This window comes from Morus notabilis, unplaced genomic scaffold, assembly GCF_000414095.1.
Source record: "Morus notabilis unplaced genomic scaffold, ASM41409v2 Scaffold761, whole genome shotgun sequence".
Classification (NCBI taxonomy): Eukaryota; Viridiplantae; Streptophyta; class Magnoliopsida; order Rosales; family Moraceae; genus Morus; species Morus notabilis.
In genome coordinates this window covers 9,223-25,227 of record NW_010357135.1, presented here as the reverse complement: position 1 = coordinate 25,227, position 16,005 = coordinate 9,223, and the positions used below count along the sequence as shown (strand labels likewise).

Below are 16,005 nucleotides of genomic sequence, written 5' to 3'. Positions count from 1 at the left end.
GTTCATTTAATATATATTAATAATAATATTTATTTAATATATTATTATTTAATATATTATTATATGTTTTCAAAACTTAAACCACTAAACGCGGTTTCAATTTTTTTTAAAACTGAAATCAATTTCTGAATAAAACTACCAAACGCATTTTCAGAAATAATTTCAAAATGAAAATAAAAACGTTTTTGTTTTCATTTTCATACAAAAAACAAAAACGTTTTGAAAACATTTCTAAACGCACCTATAGTCTTTTGCTTGGATGTTCAAACAAAGTTGTATGGCCCTTTGTTGCTCTGCAAAGAGTGGAATTCTGGGGTGGGTATGAAAAAGGATAATATTTATACACACACACACATGTATGTATGAAGAAACTTGATGAACATCTAAACATTTATAACTGTCATATTGGGTTCCTTGAAATGATGGTGTCCACAACTAAAGGGGTAAAGAAGCTTCATCCTTTTCTCATAGCAGGAGGACAATAGTTTTGGATTTGACATTATATTTAAGGTGGAATATAATATGTGTGTATTTTTATAGGGGATTTGGTTATAATAGTCTACCCTTATCCAGAGTCCTTTGGTTGAGATCAAGTGAAAACTTCGTAGATGTTTGATTCATGGATTCAGAATCATGATTCAGAACTATTTTTGGTACGAGTTAGAAGTTCTTTTCTTTTTAAATAGGAACTAGTAGGGTTGGCTATTACTTTTGGCTGATAACAATTTTTTACTCATTCAAACTATTCGTTCTGGAACTTTTCCTTTCCTTAGTCTCTCTTCTATAAAATCATCAGAAAATGAAGATAATGTCAGCAAAATCAAGTTTTTGTTTTTATTTTTATTTATTTATTAATTTATTTTTTAAATATCCGTTTCCATGAGGGTTACGAGGCGGGGAAGGGGCGGGTACGCTTCCCCCACCCCAATACTCTACTCCTGTTTTGTTCCATTACCCACCTCCGTACTCGTCTATTTTAAGGCGGGATTGGGGTCGGGAGCTATGCCCATACCTTATTCATATATTCATTCAGAGTTTAAAAAATGCTTGCAATATTATCAAACTTAAAAAGAAAAAGCTATTAAATTAATTAAAATTTTAAACGGCATAATTACTAATATGTCATAAAAATAAATTGAAATTCTAATGTCAAATTTAAACTCTAACAATAACAAACCGAAATGTAAAAACTAAATCCAAACTCGAATATATGTAAGAGTATAATGTAATCGGGGTGAGGACGGGGACTGGGAAGCTTTTTCCACATTGAACCCCGCCCGCCCTCAAATCAGGGGTTAATTTTTGCCTCATAGCTACACTGTTAAGCACAGATAAGCACGAGTACTCGTACCCACGGATAAGAATATCATCCCTAATTAAGCGTCTCTTTCAAGATTTTAATCTAAAATTGAAAAGTGATTTGGTTAATGTGGTTCTCAAATCAGGGGTTAATTTTTGTCTCATAGCTATACTGTTTAGCACAGATAAACACGAGTACTCGTACCCACGGATAAGAATATCATCCCTAATTAAGCGTCTCTTTCAAGATTTTAATCTAAAATTGAAAAGTGATTTGGTTAATGTGGTTCTTGGTTGCATAATAGTTAGGATTAATTACAAAAACTTTTTTTAAATTATACTCTTTGTAACACTTTACCTTCTAATTTTTAAAACATAATATGAAATATTAATAAAAAAGCCCCCTCCGTTAGGTTTTTTTTAAGAGAAATTGACAGGTAATTGTTATTTTGGTAGCTCCATGATTTAAAATTTAGTTTCAATTTAAAACTAATTTAAATTTAAATTTTTAATTATGATACATCAATTATTGATTAAATGTAAGTTAAAAATTTTATAAATTTTTTTAGTAGAATAAAAAAATTTATATGGTTTTTTTAATACTTAAATTAGTTTAAATTCAAATTAATTTTTAAACCACAAAATTATCAAAATAAACTCAAAATAGCAAATTAAATGTTATTTTTTAGTTAACAACTTAGCGGAGGGATTTTGTTGTTAACATTTCATTGTCAAGGGGGAACAAATGTTACGTTTTAAAGCTCATAAAATAAAGTGTTATAAATGATATAATTCAAGATAAATTTTTGTAATTAATCCTAATAATTAACTAGAGCTTTTATTCCCCCACTCCTTGGCTAGTTAAATTATTAAAAAGACATCCCCACTCCTCGGCTTTTGGCAGTGAGTTAACTTCACTACAAAGAGCAAATCACAAGTTAGAACCAGTACACGTTTTACGTTTACCCCATCAGACATGGAATAAGTAACAAAAGATTATAGAAACGAAAATACAAAAGTTTATTGGACAAAAATATGCTAAAATAAAATTTAGTACTCCACCTAACAAACCTCTTATTTTATTTTATTTTTTTTTAATGGACAAGCCTGGCAAGTGGTAATTTGTATTAGATAAATACAAGCTAAGAAGCTGCGTGTTGCTACGGATAATATTGTTATATTATACAAAAAAACTAAGGATTTTTATAATATAGAATTAGTTTATATATACATTCACACACATATATATATATATAGTACTCTGATTCAAAATACATTCATATGTATATATATATCTATATATAGTATTCTGGTTCAAAGTTTCTTATAATGAAATATAGTTGTTGTTTTGTTTCTTTCTTTTGTTTTTCTTAACTGCAAAATATAAATTTATAAAAAAAAATAGTAATTAGTAATTAAAGAAGTTTAAAATCTTTGATTATAGTTAGTATAAATTAAAAGATTTAGAAATAGTTATATTACCTAGTTCTAGGACATTTTCTGAATTGTTCTACTGTCTTTGATTAAGAATTGAAATGATGAAAGATTGTTCAGATATGTATTTAAAGTTGTAAATTTTGTTTTTTTTTTGTTTGATAAATGATCTAAATTAGTAAATATGTCTTACCTTGTGCTTGATTTTTTTGGGTCTGGTGTTTGTGGATCTATTGTGGTGGGAGTTGATATTTGTGGCGGTGGTGTTGGACATTGAATATCTGTTGTCTTTGATTGATAGCTAAAATGGTAAAATATTATTTAGATATGTGTTTAAAATAATAAATATTATTTTTATACATAATTGATATAAATTAATAATTATGTCTTGCCTTGCGGTTGATTTTTTAGGAAAAATTTCAGCATCATGCTAAGTCTGGATCGAGAGATCCGTACTGAGGCAAGCTCAACATTTTCATTCGTTTGAATCAGATGCTCATTATTTGTATTGATAAATTCCGGGTCCTTTTGTGAAATGATACGACGAATATGCTGATTTGACCGCTGTCATTTTTTTGTGTTTTTTTTTTTCTTATCCATATGTTGATTACAATATAAGCTTATTTCAGCAACTTAAAAGAAGAAGCAAATTTGCTTGCCTAAGTAATCTTTTCGTATTGAAGTGTGATATATTAGAATTGGTAATAAATAGTTAGGCAACTAATTTTGTAATAACATTCAACTCATTTTATTGTTGTTTGTATTAAAAATGTTGATATATGTAAGAGTCTCTTAGTAACTAATTTGACTATTAGATTTATTGCATTACATATTTGTAACTATGATTATATATTTATTATGGTAGAGATCTGAAATTAAGAATGCTGAGTACATAAACCATAGATTAATGAGAAAGGAAAAATACACAAATGAAATTTATATACAAACAGAGAAATAAACATAAAGCTTCATGTGCTACGGCTGCTTCCTTCACGGATGAACAAACGAATTAAAAGTTCTCCACAACAAAAGCTGAATATATGGATTTTATAGGAAGAGAAAGAAGTGAAAAAATCGAGAAAAAAGGTAAATAAGTGAATATATAAGTAAGTATTTTATAGTAATATTTTTATATAGTAATTATGGTTGAGATATTCAATATTTTCAGTAATATGCGACATATATAATTAACTTGTAATTATAACTATCTTGTGGTTGCCTATTGAAATGTTGTTCATAAAATGAATGGTAACTACGTAGAAGCACAAAAATTAATAAGGTATTATATCCGCCGCATACAATATAATGTCTCCATATAATACCAAATATACGGCTGGAGTAAAATATGGAATTGTCCAAAAACTACGACTTAAAACAAAAAGGGAAACAAAAACCTGAGAGTATAAACGTACAACCACAACATTAGGGCGCGAAAGGACTAAAAAGCCCATGCTCAGGAAAACAATCAAAATGGAGAGGAAAAGGGCAATCAGACCATAGAACAGAAGCATATCGAGAAATTACGCATAAGACCGAACCGAAGAAACAAATAGGGAAACAAAAACCTGAGGATCGAAGGAGAAGCAATGGAGGCTAGGGTTTCCGCTAAAACCAAATAAGAGAGGAGAAGGGGAGAATGAAATGGTCGAGCAAACAATGAGGCCTAAGGCTTCATTTGAACGGAAATTATGCATAAGACCCAGCTGAAGAAACAAAGAGGGAAACAAAAATCTAAGGGCATAAATGTACAACCACAACATTAGGGCGCAAAAAGACTAAAAAGCCTAAGCTCAGAAGAACGATCATAACGGAGAGGAAAAAGGCAAAATGGTCATTGCGCAATCAAGGGGGCAAAACCGGGAAGGTACTATTCAGTGCACAGTGAATCCTCCCTCTCTTTTAGTATATTTATAATAATGTGACCCTAGGGTCATAATATGTACAGACCTAGGGCCTTGTTCATTTCACGGATCCGAGTTTTCAATTTAAGTTGAGATGTGACATTTTTTGAGAGCTTTTCACTATAGCAGAAAAAGTTAAATGTGACATTTTTTGAGAGCTTTTTACTGTAGAAACTTAAAACTGAAAACTCGAATCGGTGAAATAAACGATGCCCTAGTAAAAGCATTGGCGTAAATTTCAAACTGTGCAATGAAAGGTTAAAATATGAATTAGTTGAAATATAATTATTTCACTTCTCCTTTCGTTCTGCTAAAACAATATTCCTGTTTTAAAACAAACATTGTTTATAGTTCCCGTCTTTCCTTGAAAAAAAACTTGCACGTGTCTCTGGTCTATATATTAAGTAAATTTCTAAGAACTTACAATGTGAAAATGAATCTGTCTGCACACAAGAAATTAATTTCTCTTTTTTTTTTTTTTATGGAAACACACGAGAAATTAATTAGAAAAAAAAAGGAAAACGACATAGTCATGTCCTTGGAAGTCTACTCTTATTGTTTTCAACATGCATAATCAATTATTCATTTCTTATTTTTGTTTTTCGCTGACTCGTAATCGTATATAATTATATATACGTGTCGTATGGTTATATATAAATGTATATGTATATAAGTCTGGCATGCTCTACGCATTCCGCTGCCTAAATAATGGATACAAAATGCACGTCAAGCCTCACTCCGTCATTCACGTGAAACATATGATTCTCAAATCCATTATTGCCGTTTTATAAAAGAAGCCAATTCTCCTCCTACTTCTATAGTACTACTATTCCTTAAATTTCTTTTTAGTCAACTTCTATAGTACTAAAAAATTGTTCTTCAGAGATCCAGTACTCGTTTCAGCTGCAAGATCTTGGGCCACAAAATCAACATGAAATTACGTAAATGTTCTCTACCTCTTTCTCTCTGTTATATATGATGCTTGTTTATCATAGCTATATTTAGATTAGAGATATACATATTTATTGATTTTCTTACCTTTTTACGCTTTGCATTTTAAGATTGTTTAGAGAATATCATTCGATGCTGTTATTAATTTAACTACAAAGCGATAGGAAAATACCTAAAGAAAGAAAAAAAATAAAATAAAATAAAAGTTAAAAAAACAAAAATGAGGGGAATTTTTTTAGTTTTTAGTTTTTTTTAATTAGTTTCCGGATTTTTATTTTTATTTTTTTCAAGTGTATTTTGGTAATTTTCTTACTAAAAAATCAGAATGTGGATTGAAAAAAAAAAGGGTACATATACCTAATAATAGCATTTTGACGATATATTTGTAAAAATTAGGAGTATATATACTTTCCAAATACATTTGATATGTATGCACGTCAAAAATGTCATAACAAATTAGTTTTTGCATGCAATAAATGCAATGAGCATTAAGAATAATGGAATTGTGTATGCATTTAAAATGGGGTAGAATTTTCTTTTTCTTCTTTTTTTTTTCAGTTAATTGATTATGTTTGCGAAACATGAGAAACCCACTTCACTGTTCCTTCAAAATCAAGTGACCAAAAAGTGTGTTATAAACATTTTTTATTATTTTTTTTGTGCTGAAAAAGGTGTGTTATGAACTTATGATCAGCCTTTGGAATCCTACCTAACGGGTTTTAGTTTTAACTTAAGAGATCTTTATGGTTGGGATTTCCTTCATATATTGGTTGTTCATACTTTTGTTGTTGTCCAACTACTACCGTACAAGACAAAAAAAGCATTTACATGATCATAATTAAGAAGGAAAAGTGATATTCATTTTCCCATCCATTAACTTATCCCTTCCATTGATCTTCATGCCCCATTACATTGATTTTTAGTATTCTTTTTTTTAAATAATTTTCAGATTTAAAGCAAATAAACAGACATGGATACGTCCTTTTTTCTTGGTTCTTGTAGCTATGCACTTTCTAGGAGAATCTTTTTTTTTTTAATTAATTTAGTTGAATAATATATAGAAGAAGTCTACGATAGGTATTATAAAAAAAATTTAACATAGTTTTAGACCATAAGGTTACATTAAAAATATATTAGCTAGAATAACATTACAGAATCTAATGAAGATTTAGGCCTCGTTCATTTCATCGATTCGAGTTTTCAGTTTTAAGTTTTTACAGTAAAAAGCTCTCAGAAAATGCCACATCAACTTTTTCTGTTATAGTGAAAAGCTCTCAGAAAATGTCACATCTCAACTCGAATTAAAAACTCGAATCCGCGAAGTGAACGAGGCCTTAATGGTTAAAATTTAAAAATAAGACAGTACTGTAGCAGTTTTTTTAAACCTAAAATAATATGTTTAATGTAGGCAATATTAAACTTTTCTCAGCCAACTAAATTCAATTTAATTGGAACTAAACAAACAAAACATACTATGAGTTGACCTGTAAACTCTCGGAAGAGATTTTGCATCCATAACTTGGCAAGCCAAGTTTACCACAACCCCAAGTAATTGACTTGTGGCGTATTGGAAAAGTTTGTGTGTTATATCTTGCTTTCCAAGTTTGTCAACAGTCTCAAATATTGGAGCATCTCAATTGGGTTATTTGTGTGTTTTTATTTTCCTTGTTGAGTAATATTTCTCGACTTTTCAACACTTGGACATGACAAATATATATGGCTTGTTGGCCACTCTGCTTTACAAGTGTATTCCAAAGGAGAAATCAAATAGATAAATGAATAAATAAAAATAAATAAATAAGGGATTCTCGTGTTTCTTCTTTTTTAAAAACACTCGTATTTCATATTTATTAGTCGTTAAATTTGTATTAAATCTGATCAAAAGTGAAAACATATTGAAAAAATAATACAGATACGACAGCTAATACGTAAGAAACATCAATATTCTAAAAAAAGAGAAAATACTAAATAAATTCCCAATAACTAAAGATTTTTGGGGTCTTTTTCTTTTATCTTTTCCATGCGTTCTCTCTCTCTCTATGTTTTTTTTTTTTTTTCCTATTTCTTCCCTTGGTTCGGAATATGGATATTATCAAAGCTTATTATATATAAAGCCATTGAAGTCGGTGACCTCTTATGTTCAACTTTTTTGACGCAATATTTCTATCCCAAAAACCTTTTTGACACAATAGTAGGCCATTTTACTCGTTTTGGTGATTCTCTGTAGGTTACTTCATCACGCCATCCTATAGTTCCATGTAATATTTCCCAAACCCTTTCATTTTCTAAGCCAAAGAGAATTCGTTTGTGGACCCCACTTTGCGAATTTAACCATATTATAGGACATCTACTTATATAAGAAACAATTTTAAATCGACTCTTCAGCACAAAAAAAAAAAAAAAGAAAGAAATAAAATCATCCTATTAAATCAAATAAATTATGTTAAGAAAAATAAAATGATTAAAAAAAATTGATAAAAGTTTATGATTAAGTTGTATTATTTATATCCTCCTACTGCGTCTCAACTCTCAACTGTTATGTACATGAAAAAAAAAAAGAAAAAAAAAAGAAAAAAAAAAGAGGAGTTTAAAACACGCGTTAGTATTGGGGGTATTTTAGTAAATTCATAGGAAGTTTTGGGATGAGGTTTTACGTGTGAGAGTGTGCAGGTCAAGCAAGTTGTGACAGACCGTCAAGTCAATCGGGTGGTCACGCATGGGTCCCAGTTTTCAAGCCCAATCAGCAAATATCTCATGCTTTAACTGAAAGCTAAAAAGAAAAACATGATGATTTCTTTTTACGTATAAAAACGACCATTGACCAATCACGCTCCAAATTAGTTTTCTAACAAGCCAGCCATGCAAAAAGACGGCAATCAAGAACAGATGTGGGTCCCATTAACTTCTAATTATTTTCTTGATTAGTAAATCATTGTTGAATATTATTACTAAAAAATAATACAACTTTAACTCTTTATTATTATTATTTTTTGCTTGAATAAATCCATTTTGACAGGAAAGAGATGGAGTATACAAGGGTATAAAAAACTTTTATATTTAGAAGAATTCCACAGATATGAGAAAATATCTATTTGTAGAATAAAATACGAAACCAAACCGATCACATAACATCAGATTAAATTATATTAAAAAAATTACAATAATTTTATTATCAGAATTTGATAAAGGTAAGGTATGATGTATGGTTGCAAAAGGGTACTTAAATACACATTGCAAAATTCTCTTTAAATTTAATTATGAATATTTTTATTCCATTTAATTAATTACATATTGTTTGATTCTATTATATTGTGCCTTGTTGTTTTCTAACACATAAAATATACGCATATTAATGATGCATGGTTGTGATAGTAATAAGATGACAATTCTAAACATATATTTTATATAAAAAGAAGACTTGAAAATATAAATTTTGAACTTTAAATCTAAATATCATTGTTTTAAACGCCCTCTTTTTGTGGCAATGAACATTTTAAATTTCCTCCCATTTGCAAACTATTCTTTCGTTCTACAAAACAATAGCTATAGGGACAATGTAACATGTGGAATTATAAGGTGAAATTTCTTAATTTTTGTCACCTAATGAATGTTAAGCCACATGGTACCCCTCCAACTATTTTTCCAAATGATTCCTCAAATTATCTCTTTCTTTAACTCTTAGCCCACAACATCAATAGTATTTTTTTTTCTCTTTTTTATTTTTATTTTTCAGCTTCTTTCTTTCACCAGATCTGCCCCGTTGATTGATGAATCATGTCACACAGTGACAAAGGTCCATATCATGATTTTCATTATTGGGTCCCACCCTACACATAAACATAACATGATATAACATAACCATTTTCTATTAAAAGTTTTATGTGATAGGATGAGAAAAAAATAAATAAACTATCTATAATTTCTTACTTTCAATAGTTGAATTTATATTACAAATGATTTATTTTGTATGTCTTTAATCTAATAATTAGAAATTATCCCTACTGATGATAGAGCGATCCTACCAGGATAGAGAAAAAAAAAAAAAAAAAAAAAAAAAAAAAAAAAAAAAAACTCAAGAAAAAAAAAAAAAACATTACTTTGGCTAGGTAGTCGCTTTACTCCTTTATTGGCAGGAGCACTTCACGGCACCCCAAAACTATTCTTGTACTCAAACAGCATCTTCCTTGAACACAAATAAAATCCAAAACTAAACACAATAATATTACAGTTATTCTTTCTTCTCTTCTCTCTCTCTGGTCCACTCTCTTAGTATTTTGTGTGTTTTTGTAATATCTAAACAAAGACATAAGCTAAACCCCAAAAAAAAAAAAAATATAAAAAAATATAAATAACAAAAGATTGTTATCCAAGAAAAGGTGACAAAGGCATGCAATATATGTGTCCCATTTTATTCACAGGGAATTTAAAAATATTTGCATGGAAATTTGGAGATTGAGACTGGAGAGAGGACTGTGGTCTTTGTCTTTTGATGATCTTCTTGGTATAAAGATAAGAAAGAAAAAAAAAAAAAAAAGAAGCTTATGCTCAAAGCATAACATCCCTTTTTTATGATTTATATCATCTCCCTCTTCTCTCTCTCTCTCTCTCCTCTTTCTCTCTCTAGAAGATAGCTAAATAGTTTTTCTCTTCAAGGAAAATAAGCAAAGCATCTCTATCTATCCTCCATTCATACACCACCACATTTATAATTTTCATTTTGCTTTCCCTTGTAAGTATCAACCTTTCCTTTGCTTAGAGTCTAGCTAGCTGCTTCTTTTTTTCTTCCATATAGGTGTAATTATTTATTGGGTTTTAATGGAAAATGTCGGTTTTAATCTCTCTGTAAGAAAAAGACCACTTAAAGTTTGGAATACAATAGTCTTCAGGCATTAATGCACTGAAATAAGACATGGGGTTTTCTTAGTTTTTCAGCTTCTCAATTGGATCCTAATCTCCTCTTAAAAAAAAAAAAAAAAAAAAAAAAAAAAAGCCCAAACCAAAACCATAACTCATTAGACCTTCCCAATCAACCTCCTCTTACATGTGACCTGTTTTACCCCACATCACTAGATTTGTGTGTAATTACTCTCATCAGATATTTCTTGAATTGGGTTTCCATTAATTTCAGCATTGAAAAAATATTTATACTTTTTTGCAACCAACTTGTTCTTTTGCTTTAATTTTCTTAAGAACTTCTTCTATCCTGATTCAGTTCTGTATATACAAACTTTTAAGCTATATCATTTTGTTTTTTTTCAAAAACCCATTCTTCCTCTCTGGGTTTATTGAATTTGATTATAAATATTTTTACTTTCCATTTTGTTTCTGGTTACTACTATATAGATATTGAATCAAGTCCAAAAATGTGTTCTTGTTAATCCAATTCTTTCAATCTTTGGTCACACAAATTCTTTTCCTGTAAAGATTGTATTTTTGTCCTTCTCTTTTCCCATTAAGTTCTATAAATCACACTCTTTACCTTTTGATACATTGGAGCAAAGTGCATACCAATTCACCCCAGATCATTTTTGTGAAAAAAACAAAACTGAAGAATTGAAAAGAAAAAAAAAAGTAATAGTCATGAGTTTTCTAACAGGATCATCAGGAAGTTCTTGGCAGCCAATCATGACCGGCGACACGACCGCCCCGAGTTACTGGCTCAACTGGAGGGTCTTGCTTTGTGCCCTTTGGGTGTTGTTCTCAATGACATTGGCAATCCTTCTCATGCTGAAATTTGAAGGCTTCCGAAATTCGAAACGACGCTGTAATGGAAGAGAAGCCCAGGAAGAAACATCATCATCAGGAGTGCTGTATGAAGATGAAACATGGAAGCCATGTTTGAAAAATATCCACCCTGCTTGGCTTCTGGTTTTTAGGCTGATTGCTTTCTTTGTGCTCTTGGTGCTTCTCATCATCACTGCTTCTGAGGATGGAGGTGCCATTTTTTATTACTATACTGAGTAAGCATTATTAACCCCTTTTGATTTTTCTCTCTTTTATTTGCTTCATTATTCATTAATTCGAGAAAGTTGTAGCTAATTTTTCTTTTTATATGCATTTGTGTGACAATGATATGAAAATCCCGGATTTTTTTATAGGGAAACTTTTTCTTAAGAGTTACAAAGAAGTGCAAATATTTGTGTGTTTGTGTTTGGATATGCTATTAAAGAAATCAAAGGTCAATGATAACATGTAACGTTTGTGATGCAATTTAGGCTGATTATCAGTGAAAAATGAGTCTTGAATAGAAACTTACAGCTGAATTTTGGGCAGGTGGACTTACACATTGGTTACTATTTATTTTGGGGTAAGTCTTTAGAGCTTCAATTGTTTCATCCTCTGCTTTATTGAATCTCTTTCTTCTTCTTCATGTATGCGATCTACTGATTTCTTCCGTCGATTTCTTCGCGCAGCTTGGATCACTGCTCTCGATGCGCGGTTGCTACCGACATCATAAGAAAGCTAGTGGTGACAAGGTGGATAGTGTGGAAATAGATGCAGGGCAAGGAACTTACATGACTCCTGCTCTTGTATTGTCCAGCAGAGAAAAGAACTTAGGCCCCAATGCAGGGCACGACACTCGCCAACCCGCCGGGTTTTTGGGTTATCTTTTCCAAGTAATTTACCAGGTTTGTTTTCAGAAATCATTAGCAGTTAGTAGAGCATAATTCAGATTTGTTATTTCTTTATATTTCATGTTTTACTTTCCCTAATTATCTCAATTGGTTGAATTTTCCCTTTTTATGTTTATGGTATACAGATGAATGCAGGTGCTGTTGTCCTCACAGATTGTGTCTTTTGGTTCATCATAGTTCCATTTCTTACCATCAAAGATTATAACTTAAACTTTGTAAGTATCATTTCACCCCCATGCATATTTATATACCAAATGGTACCATTCTTAGTTGAATCTTAAGTTGCATTAGTCCATCACAACAAGCAGGTGAATTTGTCATTTGGGTTAAGTATTTTTTCTAATATAGGATAATATTGACTTTGATTATTTTCTTTTTTGTCACTGTCACATTAGATTCTTTTAATAATTATAGTAATTACTGGCAGTTGTGATATGCATCCTATGATTATTTGTTGTAATTATTGACGTAGTAGTAACATAAAAAAATAAAAATTATGTTATTTGTGCTATAAAAGAAATTAACCTTTGTTATTATTGTAAACTTTAAGCCTATAAAGACCGACCATGTAAAATGGTTGGAATAATTAATAAAGATGCATGCCTTATGCTTTGTGATTCATCTCCCTATTCAGCCTCACCTATCATAACATACTTAAGATTATGAGTATCCATAAAAAATAAAATAAAATAAAATAAAAACACTTGAGATTATTAGTATTCATAAAAATAAAAATAAAAACTTAAGATTATTTGTGACCTTTCTCTTTCTAATTTCTCTCTAGAAACTTAACTAAATTCATGCATAAGAATGTTATTAAACATGATTAATCCTTCTTACTGCAGCTGATTATTAACATGCACACAATCAATGCTGTTTTCCTGCTTGGCGAGACCGCTTTGAATTGCTTGGTTAGTTGATGACTGTTATAACTATTTAATTATCTCAACCCTAAGATTAATTCTAGTTCTTCTTGTTAATGACACAATTATCTTTGCTTAATTTCCAGCGATTTCCATGGTTCCGAATTGGATATTTCTTCCTATGGACAGTCCTTTACGTAGTCTTCCTGTGGATTGTTCATGCTTGTGTAAAACTTTGGTAAATACACAACCCTTCTAATATTTGCACTACAATAAATAAATAAATAAAATTATCCATATTATATCTAGCTGAAATTTTGGGTTTTTTTTCCCATTTGAAAATCAGGTGGCCATATCCATTCCTTGACTTATCATCTTCATATGCTCCACTATGGTAAGTTATGTCAACAAAAAGCTGATTTAACACCCTTTTTTCCCCTTATCCTTTCTATCTTCAAGCAAAAAAAAAAAAAAAAAAAACCTTTTTTCTTCTAAATTATTGCTTTATTATATATGGTTGAGCAAATGGGTTGACTGTTTTTTTTTTTTTTTGATTGACATGGAACTTGTAGGTACTTGTCGGTTGCTCTAATGCATATCCCATGCTATGGAATTTTTACTCTCATAATAAAGCTCAAACACCATATCTACTCAACAAGGTATCCCAATACTTATCAATGTGAGAAGTAATTTGGGAAAAAGTCATGAAGAATTACCATTTAAGTATTCTTTGTTGAACAAGAGAGAAGAGAAAAATATTAGAGAACATTGTTTGAGGATTGCAAGATCCATACCTTGAAAACAAGTCTAGAAAAAACATTATTTGTTAAATTAAGTTTTGGATGACACATAAAGATAAGGTGTACAAGAAAAGCAACATTTTTAGTTTAGTTTGTTCATACAAGCATTCTCTTCAAGAATGGCACAATTTGTAATTATACAAAAATTCCAAAGAAATTCATAGAGAGGTCCTCTTTCTCCATGTTTCTTTCTTAGAACATGAATCTATTCTCTCTCTCTGTTTTTTTTTTTTTGCTTAAGGTTTTTTTTTTTTTTGTAAGTTATTATATGGAAAATTCTGCTAAAACTCTTGCCACTAACTTTACCAATATGACCATCCACAAAATTTGTTCTCATTCCAAAGGAATCTCACGGTTCTAAAGTAATCTTATTGATTTTGAAAGTATATCTACATTTAGTAATACTTCTTGGGGAATCAAAAGAAGCAAAGGTCATACATGTTTGTATAATTATATGCGTATATACACACACACATAATTGAGGCTTAAAAATGAGATTGTGGGCATCAATGTTCACAAAAGGGGTGCTATTTCATTAATGCTTCTTTTTTGCACTTTCTTAACAATCATTTTCCATGTTGTAATACTTTTTAATATGTTGATAGATGCATCTCTCCTTCTCAATTTAGTCTCAAAAATCAAAGTCACGAAATTTATCTTATCGGCATAATATTCCCTAAGCTAGGACCATTTTAGATTCCCACAAAGAGAATGCATTCATAGTTCAAAACCCATTTGCAATATTCTGGGGAAAAGAAAAAGAAGATTAAAAAAAACGTGGGGAAAAGAAAGGTTCTGCTCTAATTTTGTAAAGAAAATCCAACAGGAAAAAGGATGATCTCAAATATCTTATCGATAAGGTTTAGTTTCGAACAATTCATTGCATTATAATCATATCAGATTAAGATTTAATGAAATTTAACAATTTAAAGCTAGTGACTCAGAATTGTCCTAACTACAAATTTTCCTAAAAGTTATACATGAATTATCCCAATGGGCCATTTTCTTTCAATAAATCTACAACCAATTGCTACAAAAAGGAGGGGTCAAAACATTAGTGTGACGTGAGGAATAAGGACGTCTTTTTACTTTTGAAAAAGTGCTGATTCAGAAGAGATAATAATTAATTTGTTATGTACTTTTGAAATTTTAGACAAACTGTTTTCATGATTTTGGATGGAACCTAATCAACCGAAAAGAAAGATTCTTAACAACTGTTTAGTTCGTTAATTTGAGTTTTTAATTCGAGTTTACATGAGAATTTTTTACTATAATTAAAAAGTTATATGTGACTGAACTTTTTATTGTAACTCGAATAGCCGTTTCCATTTGCTTGGAAAAGACTCGACAGCAACAGAACAACTACTATTTCTCATGCTTCCTAATAAAAACCATTGAGTCACCGATAACGACTATTTTTTGTTGTTGTTGATATTTTGGTACTTTTTCCTTTGTTATCTTAGGCCCCCTAAATAAATAATTTTTCCAAAAAAAAAATGCAATGGAATTCTTTAGTTGTGTGTAAGCAACAAATCCCAGGGAGCTTGGGACTTAGGAGGTTCCATTGGCTGTCGTTTTCTAGTTGTCTTCCTTTCTTGAATGTTTCTGTCTTTTCTTGGTTGGTGTTTACTGTCGTTTTTTTTTCCCGCTAATCAAAAGGGATTAAAAAAAACAACAACAACAACAACAACGGTAACACCAACAAGAAAGGACAGAAATATTCAAAAAACGACGACAACTCCTCGTTGTTCTTGGATAATTTTATCTCTACTTTCTACTTTCTTATCATTGTTGTAACTTTATCATACAATTGTCAAGATAATATATATATATATGTGTGTGTGTGTGTGTGTGTGTATTTAATAACAAAAGCTTTCTCCATATTTTATCGATATATTTTCATAAATATTTTAACCCTTTCCTGTGTTTTGCAATTGACATTAAAAATCTCTTTTTCTAACGTGTTTTGGTTAAAAAATAAATAGAGGTACTTTCACCATTTAGAAAAATTTTAAGGGTGTCCATCAACGAATCCGCGCTACATTGGAGGGTTTTATTGTAATCGTAAAACATAGAGGATTGCAATATTTCTGAAAATATAAAGTGGAACATTTCATCCTAA

General features: G+C 30.3%; 1 protein-coding gene across 2 annotated transcripts; it reads left to right on the top strand.

Annotated features, from left to right (window-relative positions):
• The first annotated feature begins 10,099 nt into the window (after positions 1 to 10,099).
• On the top strand, positions 10,100 to 14,059 carry LOC21386998. Of its 2 annotated transcripts, XM_024166658.1 has the most exons (9): positions 10,100 to 10,314; positions 11,182 to 11,545; positions 11,859 to 11,892; positions 11,999 to 12,214; positions 12,346 to 12,435; positions 13,066 to 13,131; positions 13,230 to 13,321; positions 13,430 to 13,477; positions 13,656 to 14,059. In XM_024166658.1, exons 2-9 carry the CDS (start codon positions 11,211 to 11,213, stop codon positions 13,771 to 13,773), a joined length of 999 nt encoding a protein of 332 aa, XP_024022426.1. In that variant the 5' UTR covers positions 10,100 to 10,314; positions 11,182 to 11,210; the 3' UTR covers positions 13,774 to 14,059. The 2 variants fall into 2 exon arrangements, with proteins under 2 accessions (XP_024022426.1, XP_010087675.2); XM_010089373.2 differs by lacking the exon at positions 10,100 to 10,314 and having other exon boundaries at positions 10,894 to 11,545.
• Positions 14,060 to 16,005: the final 1,946 nt, after the last annotated feature.